The sequence below is a fragment of the Hemicordylus capensis genome, chromosome 3, assembly GCF_027244095.1.
Source record: "Hemicordylus capensis ecotype Gifberg chromosome 3, rHemCap1.1.pri, whole genome shotgun sequence".
NCBI lineage: Eukaryota > Metazoa > Chordata > Lepidosauria > Squamata > Cordylidae > Hemicordylus > Hemicordylus capensis.
This window is the reverse complement of record NC_069659.1, coordinates 251,223,927-251,248,427: the sequence shown is the minus strand read 5'-3', so window position 1 is coordinate 251,248,427 and position 24,501 is coordinate 251,223,927. Positions and strand designations below refer to the sequence as shown.

General features: G+C 41.3%; 1 protein-coding gene across 12 annotated transcripts in view; it reads left to right on the top strand.

Annotated features, from left to right (window-relative positions):
- INPP5A (inositol polyphosphate-5-phosphatase A) overlaps nucleotides 1-24,501 on the top strand; it is a 402,494-nt gene that overhangs the window by 56,444 nt on the left and 321,549 nt on the right. For 5 of the 12 annotated variants that reach the window (XM_053307913.1, XM_053307908.1, XM_053307904.1 and 2 more), the window contains exons 1-2: nucleotides 4,693-4,740; nucleotides 5,905-6,006. The exons of 5 other annotated variants lie outside the window; for them this stretch is intronic. In XM_053307913.1, the coding sequence (XP_053163888.1) occupies nucleotides 4,708-4,740; nucleotides 5,905-6,006 (135 nt within the window). In that variant the 5' untranslated portion in view covers nucleotides 4,693-4,707. Of the gene's footprint in view, nucleotides 1-2,902; nucleotides 2,994-4,692; nucleotides 4,741-5,904; nucleotides 6,007-24,501 lie in introns of those variants that run through there. 2 more of the 12 variants (XM_053307917.1, XM_053307911.1) reach the window with 2 other exon arrangements.

The following is a 24,501-nucleotide window of genomic DNA, read 5'->3' as shown; positions in this document are numbered from 1 at the left end:
CGGGGAGGGTGTCGAGTCTGAGAGTATTTCTGCTTTAGGTTTATCTCTATTCTGACTTCACGTAACTATCTTTGTGCAAAACAGAACAAATAAAAATTATTTTAATACTCCATATGTCATAACTGGACTATAAAGCTACAACATAGTGCATGATGCCCATAAAGCTAAAACATAACAAAAAACAATCATGGCTTTTGTTGGCATGAGGAGATGGATACTTAACTGCCAATATTGTGCTGTTCTTTTTGTCTTTTTAAAAAAGATCCTTTGAACTGTTGTGTGTTTATCTCAGGAGAAGTAGGGTAGAACTGTTTTAAGTGGGCTAGGAAACAGATGGGCTAGGAAAGTGAAGTTTCCTGGTTAGCTATGAAGCTTTTGGCATTGAGTCAGTCACAGGGCCAGTACAGATGATAATGCTTAGATTTCTCTACCCATGTACAAATGATCATCTGAATGGAAAACCATACATTCTCTACCCTGGATTTAAATACAAGATGTAATGTAGGATTTAGAATGTGGGGTAGTCACTATAATGTGATTAGATGATCATCTGAATTGGGTTCCCCCGCCCGACCATTGAGTTTTTATTATAAACAGGACAGACCCCAGGATTGGATCATCCAGGATTGGATCATCATTGTAGTTGGGACTTAGTTTTGGCAATTCCCCCTGCCCCCCTGACTGAGGTGGAGAGTTGTAAGATAGTTATTTTAATCTCTGCCACACTAACTGACATAGTTGGAATAAGTGCTACTTACACAGTAAGCTTGCTGGTTACAAGTTTTAGCTTGGATGTTTAACTTAGTTTTATTAGTTTGATTTTATATTTTATAATGTAAAATTTTATAAATGTTGTGAGCTGCCCCGAGCAGTAGTGTACTGGAGGGGCGGGGTATAAATATTTTAAATAATAATCACGCACGGAGCCAGCCGAATGGCGGCCTGGGTCTGGCCCTGCCTGGTGGCCCCTCCAGCAACATCCCGTATATGTGGCTACACACACATGAGGCGTGGCTCAAGCTCCGGAAATGCCCTGAGCGAACTCCCCACTCCCAGGCTCTGGAGAGCCCTAAGCGAGCTCTCCCCTGTCCTTTACAGGCAGTGGTTGCTGTCTGACAGCCTTTTATTTCCCTTTCTCTTCCTCCAGCAAGGGAGAGAAAAGGAAATAGATGTCAGGCAGCAAGCGCTGCTTGAAACGACACGCTGCTTGAAATGACACGGGGCTTGCTTGAGGCTCTCTGGAGCCTGGGCTTGGGGGGGGGGAGTTCACTCGGGGCTTTTCCGGAGCCCGAGCAATGCCCCCCATGGGCTTCGGCGGCCCTTTCCATTGGTGGCCTGGGTTCTTTGAACCATTCACACAATGAGGGCTCCGCCCCTGATAATTTTCACTTATTTCCTCGCCGCGGGGAGAGGAGTGACGAGTGGAGACCAGGATCTTTTTAAAAAGAGGAGAGCAAGCCCTTTCTTCTCTTCACTGTCACATGCATCTTCCAACCACAACAACTCTGCCCCCAAGAACCCGTGTGCTGGCACTGCACATGGTTTTTTTGGAGCAGCACTGTGGCAGCAGGAAGATGCATGTGGCAGTGAAGAGCAGGTAAGGACTTGTTGTCCTCCTTTTAAAAAAGAAAGAAAGAAAGAAAAAGAAAAGATCCCACTGCCCTCCCCATGGCACCGAACCAGTGCACACACCTCGTTCATGCACATCCCTACTCTTAAAGACACATCTCTTTAACCTGGCTTTTAATGATATCTAGTTTTTCTTTTTAATGTTAATCTTCTTTTAAATGGTTTTTGATTTTAATGGTTATGTATGTTTGATTTTAATGTAACACTTAAGGAAGGGTGGTATATAAATCAAATGAATGAATAAATTAAAAAAAGAGGAGAGATCCCGGGGTGGTGTAGGGTGGGGGAAGCCAGACCATTAGGCAGGTCCATTAAGGCATAGGGGTTACCTCTGGTCCCTTGCCTTCTCTTCCCTACCTTCCAGCACCCACTTACAGCTGCAAAACTGTGTATTTTTATTCTCCAGCAGAAACCTGGGGTTGTGGGCTTGGAAACTGATCATTTCCTATAAAAGGACACACACACATCCAGTTGGGGAGCACTATATTGTGCGTTATTATCTAATGTGACTGACTCTCACTCACTCACTGGCTGACATGAAACTCCCAGACCAACATACAAAAATTAGAAACATCTATCTAGTTTTTGCAGGTTGGTTCCAGACCTTGCTCAAACTACCAAAAAACAAAAACAAAAAACCCCCACACCCCACAAAAATGCATTAACATCCCAGAAAATACAGGGAAACCCTCCCATTGAGAAGCATGGTCAATGAAACCTCATAGAGATAGGAAATGTTAGAGTCACAGAGAGATAAGAGGTTGATATTTGGAAGAATGTTTGCAAACTGCAAGCCCTTTTACTACTGCTATATTTTTACTACTGTATATATAGTCATAAATACTACTGATGTTCTCTCTATTTTTTTCCATCTGTTTGCGGAATGAATTTTGTTCTGAGCGGCAGTATCAAGACCGTATGTGTGCTCAGAATGGGGCCTTTCTGATTCAACCTGAGCAGGATCTAAAATTAACTGAGTGGACATCAAAAAACTTGTGAGTGTGCGCACGCGTGCACACCTTAGAGGAAACACTGAATATAGTATATATACTACCATATATAGAAGTTCTTTTTACTATTATATATACCTGGGGTGCACCCTGAGCACTCCAAACATGCCCATTTAATTTGTGTCCTTCAAGCTAGCAGGCAGGTCAGCATGTCTCCATAGAAGAGAAAGGAGCCAAAGCTCTCTGTTCTGCCTTGGAAAAGAATTGCATCTCAACAGCTAATCACTGTTCATGACTCTGTCATTTTATGTATTTATATCTATGGGAAGGTACTGTGTTTGAAGCAGGAAATACAACAAAGGACGCCTGCTAACCATATGAGAGGGGAGTGATAGGCCTGCATCTGAAATAAAGGTACAGTAGGATTCTAAACATGTGATTGGAAGAGTACACTCTACCCACATTGGTCTGTTCATCTGTATGTTTCTTCCAAGTGGGTATAAAAAAACCCCCACAGACACAGGAGAACCGTGTTAATCACAGGGTTCTCCTGTTTACTAAACACGTTTAAAAGTATAATCTGAACTAACCCACACTCTGGACAGAATCTGCCGGAATCCCACAGGTTTGGTCTTATGAGAAAGAATGCCATCTCCTTGGGTCATGAACTCCTTGGTAGAGAGACTGGATACAAATGTGATTTTGTTGAGGTGGCCATGCACAGGGTTACAGGATTTTGTGGTAGGAAAAGCTGTGAAATTAAGAGGCTGTGCTCATGCGCACCCTAGCCCAAGCTAAGGGAGCCCAGCCTGGGTCAGGCTTCATGTGAGAACCACCGCGATCGTGCCTGATCCCAGTGGGGAAGCGCCACCTAGCCCAGCTTTTTAACCTGGCTCTTAGCTAGGATTAAGGGCTTGAGCAATCCCTTAACCCAGGCTTCGGGATCGTGTGTGTCCTCTGGGGCTGAATGTAGCCCCAGTGAACAGAGACTGGCATTTAGAGTGCCCATCTCCTGGCGCGGGGGTGGGGGGGATCCCCCAATGCATCGCACATGTCATGCGGTGCGTTGTGGGATATCCAGAGGCTGGGACTCCAGAGCTCCACGCTGCACCACAAATTGCGGATCGTGCTCCCAGCAACAGTCAAGAGCTCATCTGGGAGGAACGTGAGTTCAACTCCCCCCCCCATTTCCCCCCCACTCACCGCCCTAACTTGTCATGGGAACAACTTCTAATAGTACTGTTTCATTTAATACTTTAGTACCACAGGGCTCTGTGGTCGCCAGGAGTCAACACTGATTCGAAGGCACACTTTACCTTTACTAAATGAAATAGTACAGAATTTTACTATTTCATGAAACAAATAGTAAAGAACAATATTGAAGTGGAGTCAACGTGGACATTAACTATACACTGAATTAATACAGTATATGTGAGTGTATTGCATAAATAGAAAGGTGAACATGTATGAACTGCTCAAGGGGCAAATGTTTTGAGAGAACAGAGTTTAGGGCCTCATAGGGGATACACCCAACAGTTCCTTCTGGTCTGACCAAGCTCACTAAAGTGTGAGGTGTGGAATTTTGTTTAAGTTTGTCACAGACGGCAGGGCTGGAAAATGATTTCAAATTTCCAGTTGCCAGTTTTTTAGGTGCTCCAAAACGTCTAGGTGACCGCCTCCCATAGGATTGCAAATAACTCTGTTCCTTAATTTCAACATTACATATTTAGGGCCCAGGCAATGGGAATGTCTGAGATTTCCCTGGTAATGGCATTTGAAATCAGATCTCCATGCTCTTGCATACTGAGGAGGAATAGGAACAAAAACAGTCACATATGTATGTAACTACAAAACTGGTTCCTAACACTCCTGTTTCATTTTGACTCGTTTTTGCTGTGCTAGTTTAATTCCTTCTTAATATTAGCCTTGAGTCAATAGACGTACAGCAGCCTTAGGAATTTCAGGTGAGTGGTGTATCAGAGCAGTTGGCACTGATGAATTTGTTTTTATGCAGTGTGGGAGTTCAGAACTCAGAAGTTGAGGCACAAGTGGCTCACACACAGGCTGTTTTGAAGAGTCTGCATTAGGTGGCTATTCACTATGCTCCGCTGGCTGGGCTGTTAATTTTATGTTTGGTTGTTTGAAGGGTATACTTCTCAGGGTAAGTGAATAAATAAGCCCTGTTAGTAATAAGCAGGAGTGCCATTAAATAATTCTGTACTGTGTGGCTGTGGATTTGAGGTAAATGTATTGAGAGCTAATATTATTAGATTGCCAGATCAAATCTCCCACAACTAAGGTTGCTTTGAAATTCTCTCACAGGATATATACTGTGTTTTATAGGATGCTCATGCTTAAAGATGAACCCTTGTAAAATAAGGAGTGCTGCTTACAATAAAGTGTGGCCTAGTGATTGTTATTATTTTTCAAGTGGGGTCATTTTGACAGAAAGCTTTCAGTGCAAAAGCCATTTCCCACTCTGCTGACTTCAGTGAGTGCTGTGTTTTTTCCAGAGCTGGTTGGGGAGGGTTGGATGGACTGTCTAGCTCTAATGCCCTCTCAGAAGGTGTGCATGGACTGCTGAGAAGTGTAGTTCTTCCCCAGTGCTCTCCTGATGGAGTTCTATGGAGAAAGTGCTGGGAAGAACTACACTTTCCAGTACCCCATGCAGACCTTCTAAGTTCCTTCTAACCTTCCCCTGCAGCACTGTGCGGTGGATAAGGTCACATATGCACGGTGCCGGGGAGCTGTGTGGGGTATTTGACTTCAGCTGAAACTTTCCATGGGCCTGATAAACAGGGAGCTGCACTCCTGGGTGGATGGCTCCTGGACCTTGCAGTGAAAAATACTGGTGTACCCTGTAACTACTTGTTGCTGTTGCAATAGCTTTAGGCCCAGGGGGCATGGGGGGAAATAACTACATTTATTTTAGAAAATAGAACCAACTCCAGAGTTCACACTCTTCTGTGTTCAAGGAAGGGAAACTAAACAACCCCACATAAATGCATACTTGCGTTTTTTCTGCAAAATACTGCAATATCAAAACTGCAGAGTCTTCATTGGAATGTGCAAATCTATTACTTTGGCATTATTCCAGCAAGAGCTTTGGGGATTTCATATTCACTGCAGTTTTCCAGCACAGCATGCACTATTATTGCACATAGTAGTATGGTGGATGTCTTTTTTTTGTTTTGTTTTTGTTTGAGCTTTTGTTGGCTGTCTAATATTTCCTTCCTTGTCAATCTATCTTTAGTATTTAAATCTACTCACTGCTGCATGCAAGTAAACAGTGTTATCTTTTTCTTCTTCTTCTTTCCATTGGAAGGAAACATCTTTCTATAGGGATAAGAGTGAATGCAGGGGAGGATTTCCTGGGGAAACCGATATTCCCGGTAACCAGACAGTTGCTTTGAACTTAATGGCAAGAGTAAGAAAAATAATTTTCTTATATACTCAGGTTGAATTGGGATGTCAAACTAACGGATTCTTTATTCTCCAAACTTATGAGCTACTTACTGTAGATACTTTAAAAGTCTTTTTAAAATGATTGGTTTTATTTCATATCCATATCTGTAAAAATTTAAAATGTGAATCTATAAATCTAGAAATTCTTTTCTTAAGGGTCCTTGCCTTCTGCCAATGGCTGCATAATTAATACGGCTGCTGCTGATCCTGTATCTTTCTACCTCTGGACACACCATATTATTTTAAATTACTGAGTAAGCATAATTGGGCTCAGTTTTTAAAATGTCTATGTCTCATAAGGAAGCATGGAACCCTGTAAGGATTAAGCACGTCCATTTTGACAAAGATTTCTTGCACGTGCATCTTCTGTCTGTTCATATGTCATGTTGACTAGATTTCTTGCACCTGGCTTTTTTGTATCTGACATATCTGCATTTTGATGGTTTTTAGAAGACTAATGTGACATTTTTCTTTAAGAGAGGTGTCCAGCACCCTGTGGCTTGCCATTCAACTTGGTACCATGGATCAAAGAAACAGTAATTATTTACCAGTCTGATAGTTCTACAGAGAGCATGCTACCGAACCATAGAAACACATTTTACAAACATTGACTGCTTATCTTGCTTGATCTCTTTTGCAGTCGTTCCATCATATATGTTTCCGGGCAAAATACAAAGTGCTGGTGATTACCTTTAAAGCCCTGAACGGCTTAGGTCCGAGTTACCTTAGAGAGCGCCTTCTTCTGCGTGATCCCCACCGCACATTAAGGTCATCTGAGGAGGTTCGTCTCCAGTTGCCACCAGCTCGTCTGGTGGCGACTCAGAGGTGGGCCTTCTCTGTAGCTGCTCCGGGGCTGTGGAATGCGCTCCCTGCGGAAATCCGTAATTTGAATTCTCTACTAGCCTTCAGGAGAGCCCTTAAAACGTATTTCTTTGGCTTGGCTTTCCAGGGTTTTTAAATTCTAACCCAATTTTGGGGTTTTTAATTACTGTAAATTGTTTAATTGTTGTTTTAAAATGTTTTTAAATTGTTAATTGTGGCTATATTGTTTTTAACTTGTTTTAGCTTTTATTGTTTTAATTGTAAACCGCCCTGAGCCATTTTGGAAGGGCGGTATATAAATCAAATAAACAAATAAATAATATAAATGCTGCTTTCAATTCTGTTTTGACAGTGAGAGCAGGGTGGATAAATCAGTTGAATGAAAACTTTTAGCTTGGTACATAAAGATAACAAAGCTTCAAGCTGAATGACCTTTTTCTAGATCTTGGTGTTGAGAAAATATCAACTTTTAAAAATTTGTCCTAGTACTTGGAGTGTATATATAGTGAGCATTTCCACTTTTAATTGAAAAGTGTATTTTTTAAATTTTGATTTTCAGCTTTTCAGTTTAAACCTTTTAAAAAGCACAGTGAATGTTTACAGCAGAGATGTGCAGAACTTTCTGGGCTTGGAATGTTCTGACTCAAAACTGGCCATTTTGAGTGTTCCAAGCTTGGAACAGATCACCTTTCAAATAAAGGTCCTGTTCCGAGCTTGGAATGGAACGACCTCATTCCGAGTCAGGGTGTTCTGAGTGTTCCAATTTCCATTTCAGACTCCAAAAGTCACTCTTCTTGCCTCTGCGCACATGCGGCAGCCATTTGCATGGTCAGCAACACCATGCAAATGGCTGCCACGTGTGTGCAGAGGCCAGCAGAGCACCATTTTGGAGACCAAAATGGTGATAGGAACTTTTGAGTGTTCAAAGCTCATTCTGTCAGAATAACCAGCTCGACTGGTTGTTCCAATGGAAAATTCCGGGCATTTGCATTCTGTTTTGAGCTTGGAATGGAATGCAAACGTGCACATCCCTAGTTTACAGCATACTTGAACAAGCTGCAGATCCAAAATCATGTGTTTGCTCCCTTTTGCCATGCCCCCATTACCCCTTCCTTGATGATCTTAACCAGGGCTGCTCAACTTCGGCCCTCCTGCAGATGTTGGCCTACAACTCCCATAATCTCTGCTTATGGCCACTGTGGCTGGGGGTTATGGGAGTTGTTGTCCATGATACTAGCTGGGTGACTCTGGGCCAGTCACTTCTCTCTCAGCCTAACCTACTTCACAGGGTTGCTGTGAGGAGAAACCTAAGTATGTAGTAAGCCGCTCTGGGCTCCTTGGAGGAAGAGCGGGATATAAAATGTAAATAAAAATAAAATAACCGTGACAGGAGGAAGTAATATGAGAAGAAGGCTGGCTCATCCTGAGGTTGTTGTGTGAAGTCATAAAGAAGTGGGGAGGTTAAGCAGCATCCTGAAGCTGCTTCTTTTCCTTCACATGCTCTGCATCTTGACTCACAGCCATGTTCTAGGAGAATCCTATTTGCCTCCTTGGTCTTAAATGTAGCTGTACAGGCCACTCATGTTCTTTTTGTCTCCTCATGAGATTTCTGGGTCTCCCAGGATCAGAAAACCTATCCCTGTTGCCATATGTACCATAGTGTTTTTGCCTTCCCTTCTAGTTTAGCAGTGACTTAAGTTTGCAGCCCCCTTGCCAAAGCATCTGGCCCCATCCTCCCATTTCTTGGCTTTGATGATATGATACTTATCTGCAAGGTGGTGACTGGTCTACTTGGCCTATAGAGCACCATGGTTCCTCCAGTTTGGTTTCTCCAGTTGGGGGATTAACCAAGGTTAATGCGAACTGTAGCCATCCTCATGTAATCCCCTCATGTGTTCATTGAACATGCAAGAGGTGGGGTGAAGAATCTGAGCCATTGCCAGCTACGGCTGATACCAGCATGCACTATATATTGAAAAACAATATATAAGTAGTAATAGTTTGTCCTCTGGGCACACTCCCAGAAGCTGCTTTTTCATCTTCCATGAGACCCAATGCTGTACTTTGCATTGGTATAAACCCTGGACAGTCAGGATTCCTGTTCACATAGGGACCATTTCCCATGAAGCCAAATGCATGGCCACTTGTGGGCATGGCCAGCAGCCATTTGGCACCTGTGCCAGCTGCTTCTTCTACATTAGTAAATACAGTACATACCGGTAGGAGACTATGTAAAAAGAGAGTTTAATTCTCTTTTAAAGCAGATTTTTGCTAACTAGCTCCAGAAACTCAGGTTAACATTAATCATGGTTAGGTTTGGTGCGGTCGGAACCCTATGTAAGATTGGATGGTGGGCTTCCAATACCAGTGAAATGGGGTATCTCATTTTCTTGCACAGGGGACTATGTTCTCTTGTTTCTTCACTAAGAGCAGATGTTTTTGTGTGATGGCAGAAAAAAATAATTGGTGCTTCTGATGCAAAAGCAGATTCAGAGAAGGTGCTTTTGGAAGGTATGGGAGGAGTGAAAAAGCAGGCAGATGAATTCCAAAGTGCATTCTTGGGGCTCTTATCTCAACAGTACAGTTCAAATTGGTCAGATGGAGGTAGCAGCAAGAGAGCTGTGGCCTTCTAAGAGTTAAAAGATCAGAAACATAGCCCTCACTTTCCTTCCACAAGGCACTACTTTAGCCATTGTGGAGGAATTCTCTTTTTGTAGCAGCAGCTAAAGTGGAGGAGAGGATCAGACAGTTATCCTTAGCATGCTTGTTGGAAGTAAATTCCATAAATGTGGATTTTGTCCAAGTAAATGTGTGTTTGGCTTGATATTTAAAAGGGCATTAATTCAAATGATCTGGCTTTTAAGTGAATTATGGATGGAGCTGTTAAAATAGAAAATGACGTTTTTAAAAAAATTAACTGCATATTGGGTTGGTTTAGGCCCTGTGGAAATCTGTACGTATGCTATTCCTTCCATAATTTTTTTGTTATACCAAAGTGGCTTACACTTGCCCCATTTTCCTGTGAATGCCTGTATAAGTCAATGTCAGTAGATCAGTAAACCATGCCCTTAAATTCTTTAGAGAGGTGCCCCAAGTCCTCCCCGCCACCTCCGCACCCTGCCGCTCTCCCTTCTCTCTGCTCTTTAGGTTTCTGTGCTTTAGGTATGGTTGTTTAATTTTCCGTATTTGAACCTGGATCTTTGGTAGTTCTTGTTCCTTTTAATTTTATTTTTGTGCCAATATTCCTTCAACTTTGCTTTCACCACTTAAGGTTGCATTAACGGCAGGTTGTTTTACTCCTTCCCCATCCTGTCACTTCAGAAAGTTCTGTTTTCTTTCTTCTCCCCTTGGAATTGGAAGCTCAAGGATTCCACGCTTAACTTCAAAGCAAAGGATATTCATCCAGGTCCTCCAGTGCACCAACATGTGTACCTGTCACAAGGACAGAATGATGTTTTTCTGGTCTAGTATAAAGCCCAGAGGTTGTCCTGTTGGACAACTTTCTCCCAGTTGTCCACCAGGCCTGACTGATTACATGTAGGCAGAAGAAAGAAGAGTGTGTGTGTATAGGAGATGCACATGTATATGATACCACGACCTGAACCTTGTTGACTTGTTCTTCTGCTTCTAGGGTTTATTTATGCCTACTATCAGTACTGTGCATTTCTTTAATGCACATGTGTGCAATTTGAGTAATTAATCCCTGGCATTTCAGTTATCTGCATTTGGGTCTGAGGACCCTTACATGTTTCAGGGTTCTCACCGGTCATCTAAACATATTTTTGGTTTTCAGGAGAACTAGATCAAACTTCTAACTTATCCTGTCTCTGGCAAATGGCTTTTATGATTTAAGACTCCGTTTGAAAGAAATACAAAAGAAAGCCTGGTTCACACAGTTTGAATCAAGGTTTAAAGTCTGTAGCCGACAATAGCATGACTGTATGAGCCCATGCCTAGACTACCAGTGTTGATTTGTGTCCTGAGTTGGGTCTGAAATTCCCACAGTTTACAGTTATGCTAATGTCAGTTACCAACTTTAAACCTAGATACAAATGATTTTGTGAATCAGGGCATACTGTATTATTCCAGCCTTTGTATTTGTATCTGAACAGTTGCTGCAAAAAACTTTGTTGATTTTTTTAAAAAAATCTCTCTTCTATTTTTACAGTATTTACAATGCAAATTGTAGGTATATTTGAAATATCTAAGTGCCAGAACAAAAATTCTATCCATTTGCTCCATAAAGGTTTTGTTGTTTTTCAAAATGCCTTCATGGTAGCACCAAATTTATAGTTGATTAATTCATAATCAAAACTCTAATTTCAATCATAATTGTTCAGGAGGTCATTTTTTAAAGGGTGAAGTGTAGTAACAATGAAAGACATTATTCATATTTCATCTACTCTTGTATGTATCCAGAAAGTAACAGATGTATTCTGCTTACCCATTTTACAAAATATGATATCTTCTAGATCAGGGATTCTCAGTGTTGGGTCCCCAGATGTTATTGGACTTCAGCTCCCACAATCCCCAGCCCCAGTGGCCTTTGGTTGGGGATTATGGGAGTTGAAGTCCAATAACATCTGGGCACCCAACGTTGAGAACCCCTGTTCTAGATGATCTCATTTCTTAAACTGCTCATTGTGTTGCTAATACAGTGCAACCGATAGGCAGCTCTATCTAATATAATTAACAAAAAGATTCAGAATTGCTACAAGACTTAAATCTCACTGTGTTCAATTGTGCATAAAATGGAAGTTGAATTGGAAACAGATAAGGGATTCGTTATGTGAGAAATAATGGTGGGATCGCAGATTTGGATGCAGATTTGGTAATCTTTAGAAAGTTTTGTTAATTGAGTTATGAAATATACTTTGGCAGTTATCATTCTTGAATAATATTTGGCTGGTGTTTTATTTTCTGTCATAGATTTTTTCCTATACGAAATTTTCAAAAGAGGGTATTTCCCCCCCTGCATTTGTATATTCTGTCTTGTATGATAGCCAGGGTTGCACTAAAATCTTTGTGTTCCTCCCAAAACTGTTTTTACATGTGAGCAAGAAAGTGAGATAATGACATTTGCATCTAAACACTGTAAGCTTAATGTTTCACTTTGTCAGTTTATAAATTTCATAATATCTTTATTTCGGACTTTGACCAACATAGACGTTCTGGCATGAAATAGTCAACCACAAAACCAGCTTCTGATCTTGCCAGTGCTTATGTATTGCATAACTTCCTAATTGTGACTATTTCACTTCCTATAGATTAAAAGTCTGTGTAGCCTGGCTTTTAATGGATCTAAACAGAAAGCACAGTTCACTTCTCAAATTTTTTCTTGCCTTTAGTAAATTATGCTGCTTTTTGCTTTAAAAGGTGGTTGTGTAGCTCCTCCTGCAAACCTGGTGCAACACAGTCTACAAAGAATCCTAGAATTTCAGAGTTGGAAGGGATCTTGGAGATCTTCTAGTCCAAACTCCTGCTCAGTGCAAGAATCTCTGACAGCACCCCTGACAGATGGCCATCCAGTGTCTGCTTGAAATCTCCAGTGGAGAGCCTACTATACTGCATGAGACAGTCTGTTCCGCTGTTCCAGAGGAAATTCTTTCTTACGTCTTGCCTAAATCTGCTTCTTTGCAATTTCAACCCATTTGTTCTAGTTCTGCCCTCAGGACAACAGAGAACAAGTCCGCTCCTCTTTCTATGTGACAGCCTTTCAGATATCTGAAGATGGTTATCATATCTCCCTTAGTCTTCTCTTCTCCAGGTTAAACATACCCAGCTCCCTCAACTCTTCCTTGTAGGACTTGGATCTTTCCAGTCCCCTCACCATCTTGGTTGCTCTTAGCTATATGTTAAAGGCTATGCATACAGGGGCTCGTTTCCATGTGCTGCTTCTTTGGTGGCTTAGTGTCAGGGAAGACACTGCATACTCATTCTCTGACTGATGGGAAAGAATTGTCCTTTCAGTAGAACTTTGAAAAACTAGCAGGAGCTTAAGATGTTGGAGCAACTGCTCAAAGGAACAGGACCTACTGATCTGAGCGTTCTCTTTCCATACTTCTAATGTAACGTCCAAAGGGCACCTTCTGAGAGTTAAATGCTCACTGCAAATATGCAGATCATTAAGAGGGTGTTCTCCTCACACTCCTGTCCTGTTTTGAGCTGCCTGAAAGAAAGAATAACCTCATTCTTGCAGATTTGTGTAGTTAGAGTGAACAGCTAGGGAAGAAGCATCAACATTGTTTTGGGTCTGTTTTTGAAATAGTAACCAGTATTTGACTGGCACTTTAATTGACAACTGAAGAGGACTGACTTGCTAGTAAGATGATATACTCTGCTGTAATAAGATTTTGAATTTTAGAGACCTGTATTTGTTTTCCCCTTTTCCAGGTTTAGAATTCCAGAATAAAACCTATCTGTATCACTGTTTGCTGTCAAATTCTGGAAAAACCTGGAAATTTGGTGATAATAATTGAATTCTACAGCAAACTTTGTCTGGATTTAGGATTGGCTCCCCATTGCATAAAGTCAAGTCTCTAGCACCACCCATTGAGATCATCAGGAGAGGTCCGTCTGCATTTGCCACCAGCTCGTCTGGTGGCTACTCAGGGACGGGCCTTCTCTGTTGCTGCCCCGAGGCTTTGGAATGCGCTCCCTAGTGAAATAAGAGCCTCCCCATCTCTGACATCCTTTAAAAAGTCCTTAAAGACGCATTTCTTCACCCAGGCTTTTAATTGATATTGTTTTGATTGTTTTAAATGTTGTTTTTAGAATATTGTTTTAAAATTTTAAATTGTGTTTTAAATTTCTTGCCTTTAAATTTTTTTGTTTTTGTTTTTAATTAATGTTTTGCTTTTTAATCTTGTTGTAAACCGCCCAAAGACGTAAGTTTTGGGCGGTGTAAAAATATGATAAATAAATAAATATCATCCCCATGGTCTTGAGCCTTTGAGCATGCTGCAGTTGTATGACACTGATCAGACCACCTCTGCCTTCTGTCAAACTCCACATGATTCCATAGTGATATTCCAGTCTTTACTGAGCACCTACAGCAGGTGTGGAGGCCTCAAGATCCTGATAGATGTCAGTGACAACGTTGTTGGAATAGAGCAGACCAAATGGATTGTGGAATAACATCCAGTCCTATGTCAATGCCAGATTGAGAAAGTGCTGTTGTGGATCCTTTAGTGATGTGGGACAAAGTGCTGGCAGCCCTCATCTTTGATTACCTATAATGCAAGGCACTTGTTCTTGTTGCTGCATCTGATGTCACAACAGCGGGTGCAAGAGTCTTGTATTATAAACATAGATGGCAAACAGCAATGCAGCGGACCCCCACCCCCCCCAGTGATTGCTCACTTGTATGAAGGAGTAGAACTTCACAAATGATACATTATCTGTGTACATATTGGTACTTCGGAAGAGTGTCTTCAGACAAGGGCTAATCAATTTTTTAAGTCTCTGTGCAACACTTTTAAAATTTGTTTTGCACTATGCAAATGATAAATGATGATAAAATAACTTGTGTGAGTGTCTTTATCTTCCTGCAGAAAACATACAGGGCAATCTGGTGATGACTCATACCACCATAGTGCCATTAGTAATACTGATAGCTATTGGCCTTTTTGTGGAATAAGAAAGGGGTTACCTGGGGTTATTTTAAACAATATTTTAAAGCTAAAATATGCTTTAAAACAAAGACTTGCAGATGTAGTCAAGACACAATGGCTTTTGGCATGAAGGGCTGTTTTCCTCTTTATATATGCCCTTTCCTGCATCGTTCTTATTAAATCTGATCTTTAAGAGTGAGGCAAGCTTTTTCATTGGCCAAACTAATATTCTCCCATCCCTCCAGTTGACCAGATATCCAGCAGGAACTCTGTGTCAGAACACCGCTGACCTTGTGGGTCTGAGGAAGTCAAATATTGAATTCATGTAGCTGTTTTCCAGTGTAACTTTTAAAGAGTTTATGTGAAGTACTTATTTTTCCAGTGCTGGAAGTTTTTCTTTAGATTTTTACATTATTATTTGTATTGGCAGATAGTAGGCCTTACATAAGTCCTGAATACAACAATCAATACATGTGGCAAATTGATAATTTAATGTAATTACACCAAGTCAGCTGTATTAGATGTATGCTATTTGTGTTTGTTTAACAAAATTAAATGAAATTAAAATTAACAAATTGCCAGTGCCAGAAGGCATCGACCCAAGAGTTCTGAAGGAACTCAAATGTGAGATTGCTGATCTCCAGGCAGAAGATGTGTAACTTGTCCCTACAATCAGGCTCCATACCAGAGGACTTGAAAGTAGCTAATGTAATGAAAGTAGCTAATGTGACCCCGATTTTAAAAAGGGATCCGGGAAACTACAGGACGGTTAGCTTAACTTCTGTGCTAGGTAAATTGATGGAAAGCATACTTAAGGACAAAATTGTTAAACATATAGAAGAAAAGGCCTTGCTAAAGGAGAACCATCATGGTTTCTGCAAGGGCAAGTCTTTCCTCACGAACCTTTTGGAGTTCTTTGGGAGTGTCAACAGGCATGTGGATAATGATGGTCTCGTTGACAAAGTATATACTTGGACTTCCAAAAAGCTTTTGACAGAGTTCCCCACCAAAGGCTCTTGAGTAAACTTAGCAGTCATGCGATAAGGGGACAGGTACATGTGTGGATTGGTAACTGGTTGAAGGACAGGAAACAGAGGGTAGGGTTAAATGGACTGTTTTCACAATGGAGAGAAGTAAGAAGTGGAGTCCCCCAGGGATTTGTACTGGGACCAGTGCTCTTTAACTTCCTCATAAATAATCTAGAAGTTGGGGTAACCAGTGAAGTGGCCAAATTGGCTGGAGGGATTTACACTGTCATTTCAGCCTTTTGCATCAGATAGTCTGGAAACAGAATAAGAAGGGAACCTATGCAAAACCCAGAAAAATCACTTCAGTTTCACAGTGTTCTGTCATTTAGTCGTGCAGTGATGGTACATGCAGTGTAAAACTCACACTCACACTCTAACTGCTGAGGGAAATAATCCAGGTGTTTGGTGCCAAGTATTGTCAGTACCTATATTGGGCAGCAGTGATATAGGAAGATGCTGAAAGCCATCATCTCAAGACTGCGCAGGAGGAGGCAGTGGTAAACCCCTCCTGTATTCTACCAAAGAAAACCACAGGGCTCTTTGTGTGCCAGGAGCTGAAATCGACTTGACGGCACACTTTACCTTTATTGTCAGTATGCAGATGTATACTGTATACTGTATATATCTGTGCCTTTCCCAGCTGGAGATACTGCGGCATCCTGGTATCTGGAAGGAGCAAAGGGGTGGACATGGGCAAATAAGCTGCAATTAAATCCAGGCAAGACAGAAGTACTCCTGGTCAGCAAATCTTGATCTATCATCCAGTTCTTGATGGGGCTGTACTCTTCTTGAAGGAATAGGTTTGCACCTTCTGGGTTGTGTTGCACCTGGATTCTTGTGTGTGGCCTGGGAGCTCTTGCCCAGCTTTTGCTTCTGTGTCAACTGCACCTAATTCTGTCTCAATCAGCCCTGGCCACAGTTATTCATGCCTGTGTTGCATCTCCACTGGATTACGGGAATTGCTATGTGGAACATCCCTCTCTTGGGATGTCTTTGCAGCTAGTGGAAACTGGGGATGTGAATGAACCTGTTTGGTGTTCTATTCCTAGACTGCCAAACAGGTTCCAACGTGGGGGTTCTTTTAAGGCGTGGTGAAAGTACTCCTACCTCCCCCACCGTGCTTCTCCCACTGGCTCTGCTGTAAGAACCACTGGCGCGGGGGTGGCTGTATTCCCTCTTGCCACCCCAGTCAGCATAATATCGGAAGTGGTGGGCACGCGGGCATGCCTACCACTTCTTGTATTATGCTGACTGGGCAGCAAGAGGGAATACAGCCAACCCCATACCAGCATTTTTTACAGCAGTACCAAAGGGGGCAGTGTGGCGGGGAAGGTAGGAGCACCCTCCCCACACCTTAGAGGAGGCCCCCCTCCACCTCCCGGGTGTGCACGGAACCGTTTTCCATGCATACCCCAAGTGGGAACCCATTTGTTCTCATTGTCTTTTCCAGAGTTGGATGGCTTTCTCTTGTTCTCTGGCAGATTTTGTTTTTTAAATTATATTTATATTGTTGTGATATTGAACTTTGTATAAGTTGCCTTGCATTTTTCAGAAAAAACCCAGAGTGTAATTTAAAAAAATAAATCAGTAAATACATGCCAAAATAAGTACCACAAGATTAGAAACTTTTCTTTGTCCTAAATGTGCCATTATGGTATGTGTGTGTGTGTCTGAGTTTGCATGGTATTTAAACATATGTTTTTACGCATCGCTCTCTGTGTTGAGTACATAAGAACAGCCCTGCTGAATCAGGCCCAAGGCCCATCTAGTCTAGTATCCTTTTTCACACAGTGGCCCACCAGATGCCGCTGGAAGCCTACAGGCAGGTATTGAGGGCATGCCTTCTCTCCTGCTGTTACTCCCCTACAACTGTTAATAAGAGGCATCCCGCCTTTGAGGCTGGAGGTGGCCTATAGCCCTCCAAACATAGGAACATAGGAAACTGCCATATACTGAGTCAGACCATTGGTCTATCTAGCTCAGTATTGTCTTCACAGACTGGCAGCAGCTTCTCCAAGGTTGCAGGCAGAAATCTCTCTCAGCCCGATCTTGGAGAAGCCAGGGAGGGAACTTGAAACCTTCTGCTCTTCCTAGAGTGGCTTCATCCCCTGAGGGGAATATCTTGCAGTGCTCACACATCAAGTGTCCCATTCAGATGCAGCCAGGGCAGACCCTTCTTAGCTATGGGGACAAGTCATGCTCGCTACCACAAGACCAGTCCTCCTCTCCTAGCCGTTGATAGACAGTAGCTGTTGATAGACCTCTACTCCATGAAGTTATCCAAACCCTTGCTTGGATACACGGGGACTTTATTCAGCTCAGTGATAAGCTAACTCTTGATTGCTACATCTTCAAGCCTTTCAGTTTGGCAATTCTATGCTAATCTGGTAGTGACTAAAGCCAGGTTTCCTTGTTTTGCTCTTTGTGTCCCCCCCACAAATTTGGTTGTTTTTAAAGCAGCAAGTGTACTTGCATCTATCTATCTATCTATCTATCTATCTATCTATCTATCTATCTATCTATTTATTTCAGTTATAAACGGCCCCATCTGAAGGTTCTGGGTGGTGTACAAGAAGTTTAAAAAGACAAAAAAACCCAAAATCCCAAAAAACTACAGTGCCCAAAAATATATAAAAACAATTTAAAAAACAATTCAAAACCATTTGTACAACATGGGTACTATATTTATAAAGCCAGACATTATGGATTATGAAACCACAAATCAAAGGCTTAAAGTTTCAGCAAACTATCTCTTGCTGATGTAGAAAGCATTGTTTTAAAATGTTGGTCTCCATGTGGAAATACCGTCCCCCCAAAAAAACCCTTCTTTTGCTTCCACATCTGCTCTCTGCTAGGTTACCTCCTCTGCTACCACTTTACTTTCTCTGCTTGAACATAGTTTGTATGTTTCATAATGATGAAGTTCTATTTTCATAATTTTGCTGTGTGTATAATTAAATAGATTTTTCCATTATGACACTAGAATATGTGATAGCTTTTTTAAAAAAGTGGCTATTTTTGTATCATCCCATTTTAAAGCCAAGTGTTTGCGCCAGTAACTTGGAGATGCATTGCAATTTTCCATTGCTAATGAATGGCTTGAGTTTTTTCTTTGACTTGATGTTGTTGGCCAGAAACCTTATTTGCCAGTAGAATCCAGGAGAGGCTTGTGAAAATAGTAATTTAGAAGCTAGAACACAAGTGGTGTTCATGGAAGGAAAGATGGTGATGAAAACTGCTATTAGTATTTTATTGCTGCTTCCGAATTTCTGAACCAAATTTGCTAGGCTTTGTATCTGAGTTTAGCAAGACTCCTCATGATTTCTCTGGACGGCAATGAAGGCATTTTCTTCTTGCTGCTGCTTTTGTATAATACTCCTTTTAAAATTGGTTGGTTAGGAAGATAGTGTATATACACACTCTGTTTTCCTCTCTTGCACAATAATTTCCAGCTTTCACTTTCAAAGCGTGCTGGTCAGATTACCTGTTGGTACCTGACCAGCACCACCTTCAGTGACGCAGCAGGGAAATGCTTGACTAACAAGCAGAAGGTTGCCAGTTCGAATACTCACTGGTACTATATCAGGCAGCAGTGATATAGGAAGATGCTGAAAGGTATCATCTCATACTGCGTGGGAGATGGCAACGGTAAAGCCCTCCTGTATTCTACCAAAGAAAACCACAGGGCTCTGTGGGCGCCAGGAGTTGAAATTGACTTGATGGCACACTTTACTTTACCTTACCTGACCAGCACCCTTCCTAACCATGGTTAGCTCCAAGCCGTAGTTTGCAACCACAGTGAAGTGGTTTTGTAAACTGTGCTTTTGACTTTATCATGCAAAATTTGATCATGCAGTTAGCAAAAGTACTGATGATTCACCTTCTCTCGGAAGGACGAGAAGTATTCTTCCATGCAGAGTATGGAAAGGGAGGGAGAAAGCATGCAAGCAAGCTCATTGAATGACCTCTGTCCTCTAGATCAGGGATTCTCAACGTTTGGGTCCCCAGATGTAATTGGACTTCAAATCCCATAATTCCCAACCAAAGGCCACTGGGGCTGGGGATTATGGGAGTTGAAGTCCAATAACATCTGGGGACCCACACGTTGAGAAACCCTGCTCTAAATGATTAGAAAATTGGCAGTTTTTATGTCTGCAATGAGCCACAGTCTTATGGTGGATTCACATGCCTGCTTTGAGGAGGTGGCTGAAGTGGCAAAGCTTACTAGGTGGCTTTTTTAATGTAATAAGTAGCTGCATACACGTTCAGAAACTTATTAAGAAAGTGTTTGAAAAGGGGGATATATAAAATAAGATTTGCTTAACAGCCTTTAGTATTGATAGATAAATAAGACTTGCTAACTATTTATCAACAGGATAAAATAGCTTTTTGAAAATGCTTCTGTGATGAAATGGGGGGTCTATATTTGGTCTATATTTGTTTGTGATATGTTTTAAAGTTATATTGGTGGTTTTGTATGATAGGTAATGAAGGCAGCAAAAGCACTGTGGTGCTTAGATAGTGGGGATTCTGTATGCAGATTGGGTGAGAGAGAGACTGACAGTTAAGTTCAGTTTGAATCAGAGTTAGATTTGGCGTGTTCATGACTGGAAGATGTGTGCTGGATTGTAGCTCTGTGAAAAGGAGAATAGGTGGTGTTCTTATGTTCAAATAAGAATAAAGCCTTGGTTGTTTAACCTGAATGGCATCGTTCTCTGTTAGCTCCCACGCAAGGACAGAAGGATAGCGGTGCAAAGGTAGTACAGCGGCCTTGAGTTACTTGAACACTCAGGGTGAGAACTTAAAATTTATCTCAAGTGGTGGCAGCAACTGATTAACGTCTCAAAACCTCAAAGTGAAATATCACAGCTTTCAATCGGGGTTAAATTTCCACTTGCAGTAGAAGCTGGAATTATTTTATAGTATAATATCTATCAATTTAATATATTACTCTACTGTACTTATGGAAGGAAGATTAGCCAACAACTGCTCACCTTCACTACTGAAAGCTTCCTGGTGCAAGGCATTTATGGGTGAAATAGAGATTGGGGAAAAATCTCTCTCTCTCTCACACACACACACACACACACACACACACACACACACACCCTTTATGCTGCAGTTCTCTGGAAGCTTTCCGCAGTACAGGTACATTTTTCCATCATGTGACTGCTTCATTAGAATATCAGTTGTATTTTAATCATATAAACAATTAAAACAGCAGTATAAACAAAATAAAACATCAAGAAAACTTGTTACTCGGTAATAAAAATCATCCTTAAAGATACTTGCCCCAAATATTACTCCCGATAACTTGTATGAACACTCCAAGAAGTGGTGATTTTAACTCTGAATAGGGTTGTTTATACACACAGCTTTACGTGTAGGTACATTCAAGGCCAAAACTGTTCTTCTTAATGCCTGTTTCAATTGAATAGACCTTTAGGTGCCTGTGTTCAAAGAAACAAAATTCAATCTGCTAATACTACAAATATATCTTCATTTCAAGATAAACTTTTTAAAAAAATTGCTCAAGGGTTGATGAGCAAATGTTTTCAACAGATTGCTGGTGCAGTTTTTGACTTTCTAGATACTACATAATATTGCTTTGTCAGGCAAACAAATATTATGGACAGAATAAACTGCATTGTGAAATGTTTTTGTTTCGGTTACTTACTAGCTCCATGTGGTATCCATGTGTTTGTAATCTTGGTGCTTTATGTCCCTGACCAATACTGTAAGCAATGGGGCAGAAATAGACTACTACTACGACTACTACTACTGATAATTTGCATAAAATGAGCTAGCTTTGATGGGATTCAGAATTCCAGGAAAAGGTCAACATGGTGCTTAATTGAGGGGAGCTGTGATTAACTGTGCATGTATGAGGTTGTTTTAAGAGAGTTTGCACATGCTTTCAGAGTTAAAAAAAACCAAAACTTGCTTTGCTCTAGCAGGAGCAAAGGCACCTAGAAAAAAGACTGGCTGTTCAAAATGCATACAATGTTATATAGAAGATATAAAACAATAATGAGAAATTGGTTGAAGGGGCCAGTTTTCCCCCCTATTGATCATGCATGACATGGATTCCCTGGACTACAGTGAGAAGATTACTGCAGGGCTGTCTTTGAAAGTGGTTCAGAAAACTGCACTTGGTCCAAAATAGGGCTGCAAGATTAACTGGTACTGATCATTTTGATTTTATTTATGTATTTATTTACTTACTTACTTACATTTTTAAACCACCCCATCCAGAGGCTCTGGGCAGTGTACAACAACTTTAAAAAGACATTAAAATGCACAATTCAAAACACAATGCTAAAAACAATATAAAAACAATTAAAACCATTTAAAACCAATTAAAATACTTTAAAAAAACAACACTTTACAAGCCTTGGAAGGCCAGGCCAAACAAATAAGTTTTTAGGGCTCTCGTAAAGGCCGATTGCGAGCCTAAACTGCGGATATCTGCCGGGAGTGCTTTCTGTAGACTAGGAGCAGCTACAGAAAAGGCCCAGTTCTGAGTCGCCACCAGACATACTGATGGTAATTGGAGATGGATCTCTCCAGATGACCTCAGCGAGAGATGGGGATCATACCAAAGAAGGCGCTCTCTAAGGTAGCCCAGACCCAAGTCGTTCAGAGCTTTAAAGGTAATAACTAGCACTTTGTATCATGTCACAGTACTTTGTCAGCTGTGCTGGTTCCCTGTCTGTTTCTGGGCTCAATTCAAAGTGCTGGTTTTAGCCTTTAAATCCCTAATTGACTTGAGACCAGGTTACCTGATGGATGTTCTGTTCATCCATGCTTTTTTTAAAAAAAAAGATGTTTGTATTTTTACTCAGACCTTCAGATTTTCTTCAGAGGCCTTGCTCTGAGTGTCCCTGCCAAATGAGTTGAAGCAGGTGGTTATTAATGAGAGGGACTTCTTAGTGCTGGCACCCTGTTTCTGGAATAGCCTCCCCAGTGAGGCTCACCTAGCACCATCATCTTTTAGATCGCAGGTGAAGATGTTCTGTTCATCCATGCTTTTTAAAAAAAAGGTGTTTGTATTTTTACGATAGCTTTATTTTGTTTTAATGTGCAATTTGTTTTAATTGTATGTTTTATTCAGTTGTTCTGTTGTTTGTGAGCTGCCCAGAGAACAGTAGTTGGGGCTGGCCAACAGATAAGCTATTAAGATCAACGGATAGCTGTCATTAAGGCAACGCCCACCACTGTTGTTCTCTTTTGCAATGAGCTGCATCAATGACACATGCTTAGTTCATGGGGAAGGAGTGATGATGAAACCTCAAAGTACCTTGCATGATGTATACATGAAAAAATACATCCCAGAATTCTTTGCAACATGTAAGGATGTGAGCACATGAGAACACCTGGGCTGGACTGTGGATTGTTGCCATCTCATCTCCACTTTCCTTTCTGCTGCTAGGAGCCACTGTGGAGAAGACGCTGTGGCCAAGGGCTGCTCTTACATATGTAGTCCAGTGGAAGAGAAACTCTGCCCCTCCTCTAGTTGTCGCCAGCTACCAGGTTTTTCTCGTGGCCACATTTATATTTTATTATTGGGCCTGCAACAGCTGAAGTACCACATTATTTTCTGTTTTGATTGTGTGTTGACCTGAAGGGAGATAAACAAAAGTAACTTAAATACATGGAGATTGGACAACTTCCCTGGTGAAATCCAGCATCTTTGTCTACCCCAATTCATGCCGTTTGGTAGCTAGGACAAAGAGTAAATATTCTACAGGGTGCATTTTTGCCTTCCCCACAGAAAAAATACTATCAGATTTTTAGTTCAGGGGAAGGCAACCTTGGCTCTCAAGCTGTTGTTGAACTACATCATCCCCAGTCACAATTTATTGTGGGAGGGGATAATGGGATTTGTTGTTCAACAACACCTGGAGAGCCAAGGTTGCCTAACCCTGCTTCAGTTGAGTGAAGTTCGAGTGCATGGCAGTCTAAGGATTTAAATGATGAACTTTCACCCTTGGTACTTATATGCTGACATCAGAACTTGGTCTTTGGTTTCCCAGGAACTGTAGCCAGGATCTTTTTGAACTTTCCAGTGGATTTTCTACCAATCTCCTTGCCAGTTTCATTTGTTTGCACTTCATCTCCAGATGATGTGAGAAGTGACCCCTTGCCTCAACTGGTGGTTGTTGTTTTTTAAAGTATCTCGAGAACCTTTTACAACAAACTTAGTCCAATAGTTCATTTTGTGTGTACACTTGACGTTTTAGTTCTCATTTGCTGTACCGTTATATTGTCTTCCTGCTGCCATCTGGTGAACAAATTTGGGCAAGGCAGCTGGTGAATTCTTTGTTGTTACTTAGCTTGGATTCTTGTACATGGGTTCTGATATTGCAGAAAGGCTGGTGCTTGTGGGCAAGAAACAATTAGAAATTGCTACAGCCACTCTCATAGGATTTTAATATCCAAATATTCTAAAAGATTCATTAAGCTCTTACTCTTTTCATTCAAATATCACCATATGTGGTCTGCTAGTGACTACCTAGTCACCATAAGTGGCGCAGCGGGGAAATGCTTGACTAACAAGCAGAAGGTTGCCAGTTTGAATCCCTGCTGGTATGTTTCCCAGAAATACCTATATTGGGCAGCAGCAATATAGGAAGATGCTGAAAGGCAACATCTCCTGTTGTGTGGGAGGAGGCAATGGTAAGCCCCTCCTGTATTCTACCAAAAGAAAACCACAGGGCTCTGTGGGTGCCAGGAGTCAAAATCGACTTGACAGCACACTTTACTAGTGACTACCTAAGATAAGACGTGGACCTTAGATATGGAATATTTGGGACTGTTTTTTGTCTGTGGTGTTGGCTCACTTCAGATATCAATTGAAAGTCTTTACCTATGTCTTGGACTCTGATTGTAACCTAAGGCAATTCACTATCTCTCAGCCTCATTTCTCTTTCTATTGAATAATGATGTTCTGTTTCACATAGTGGATGTGCGGATGAATTATTACACACTTAC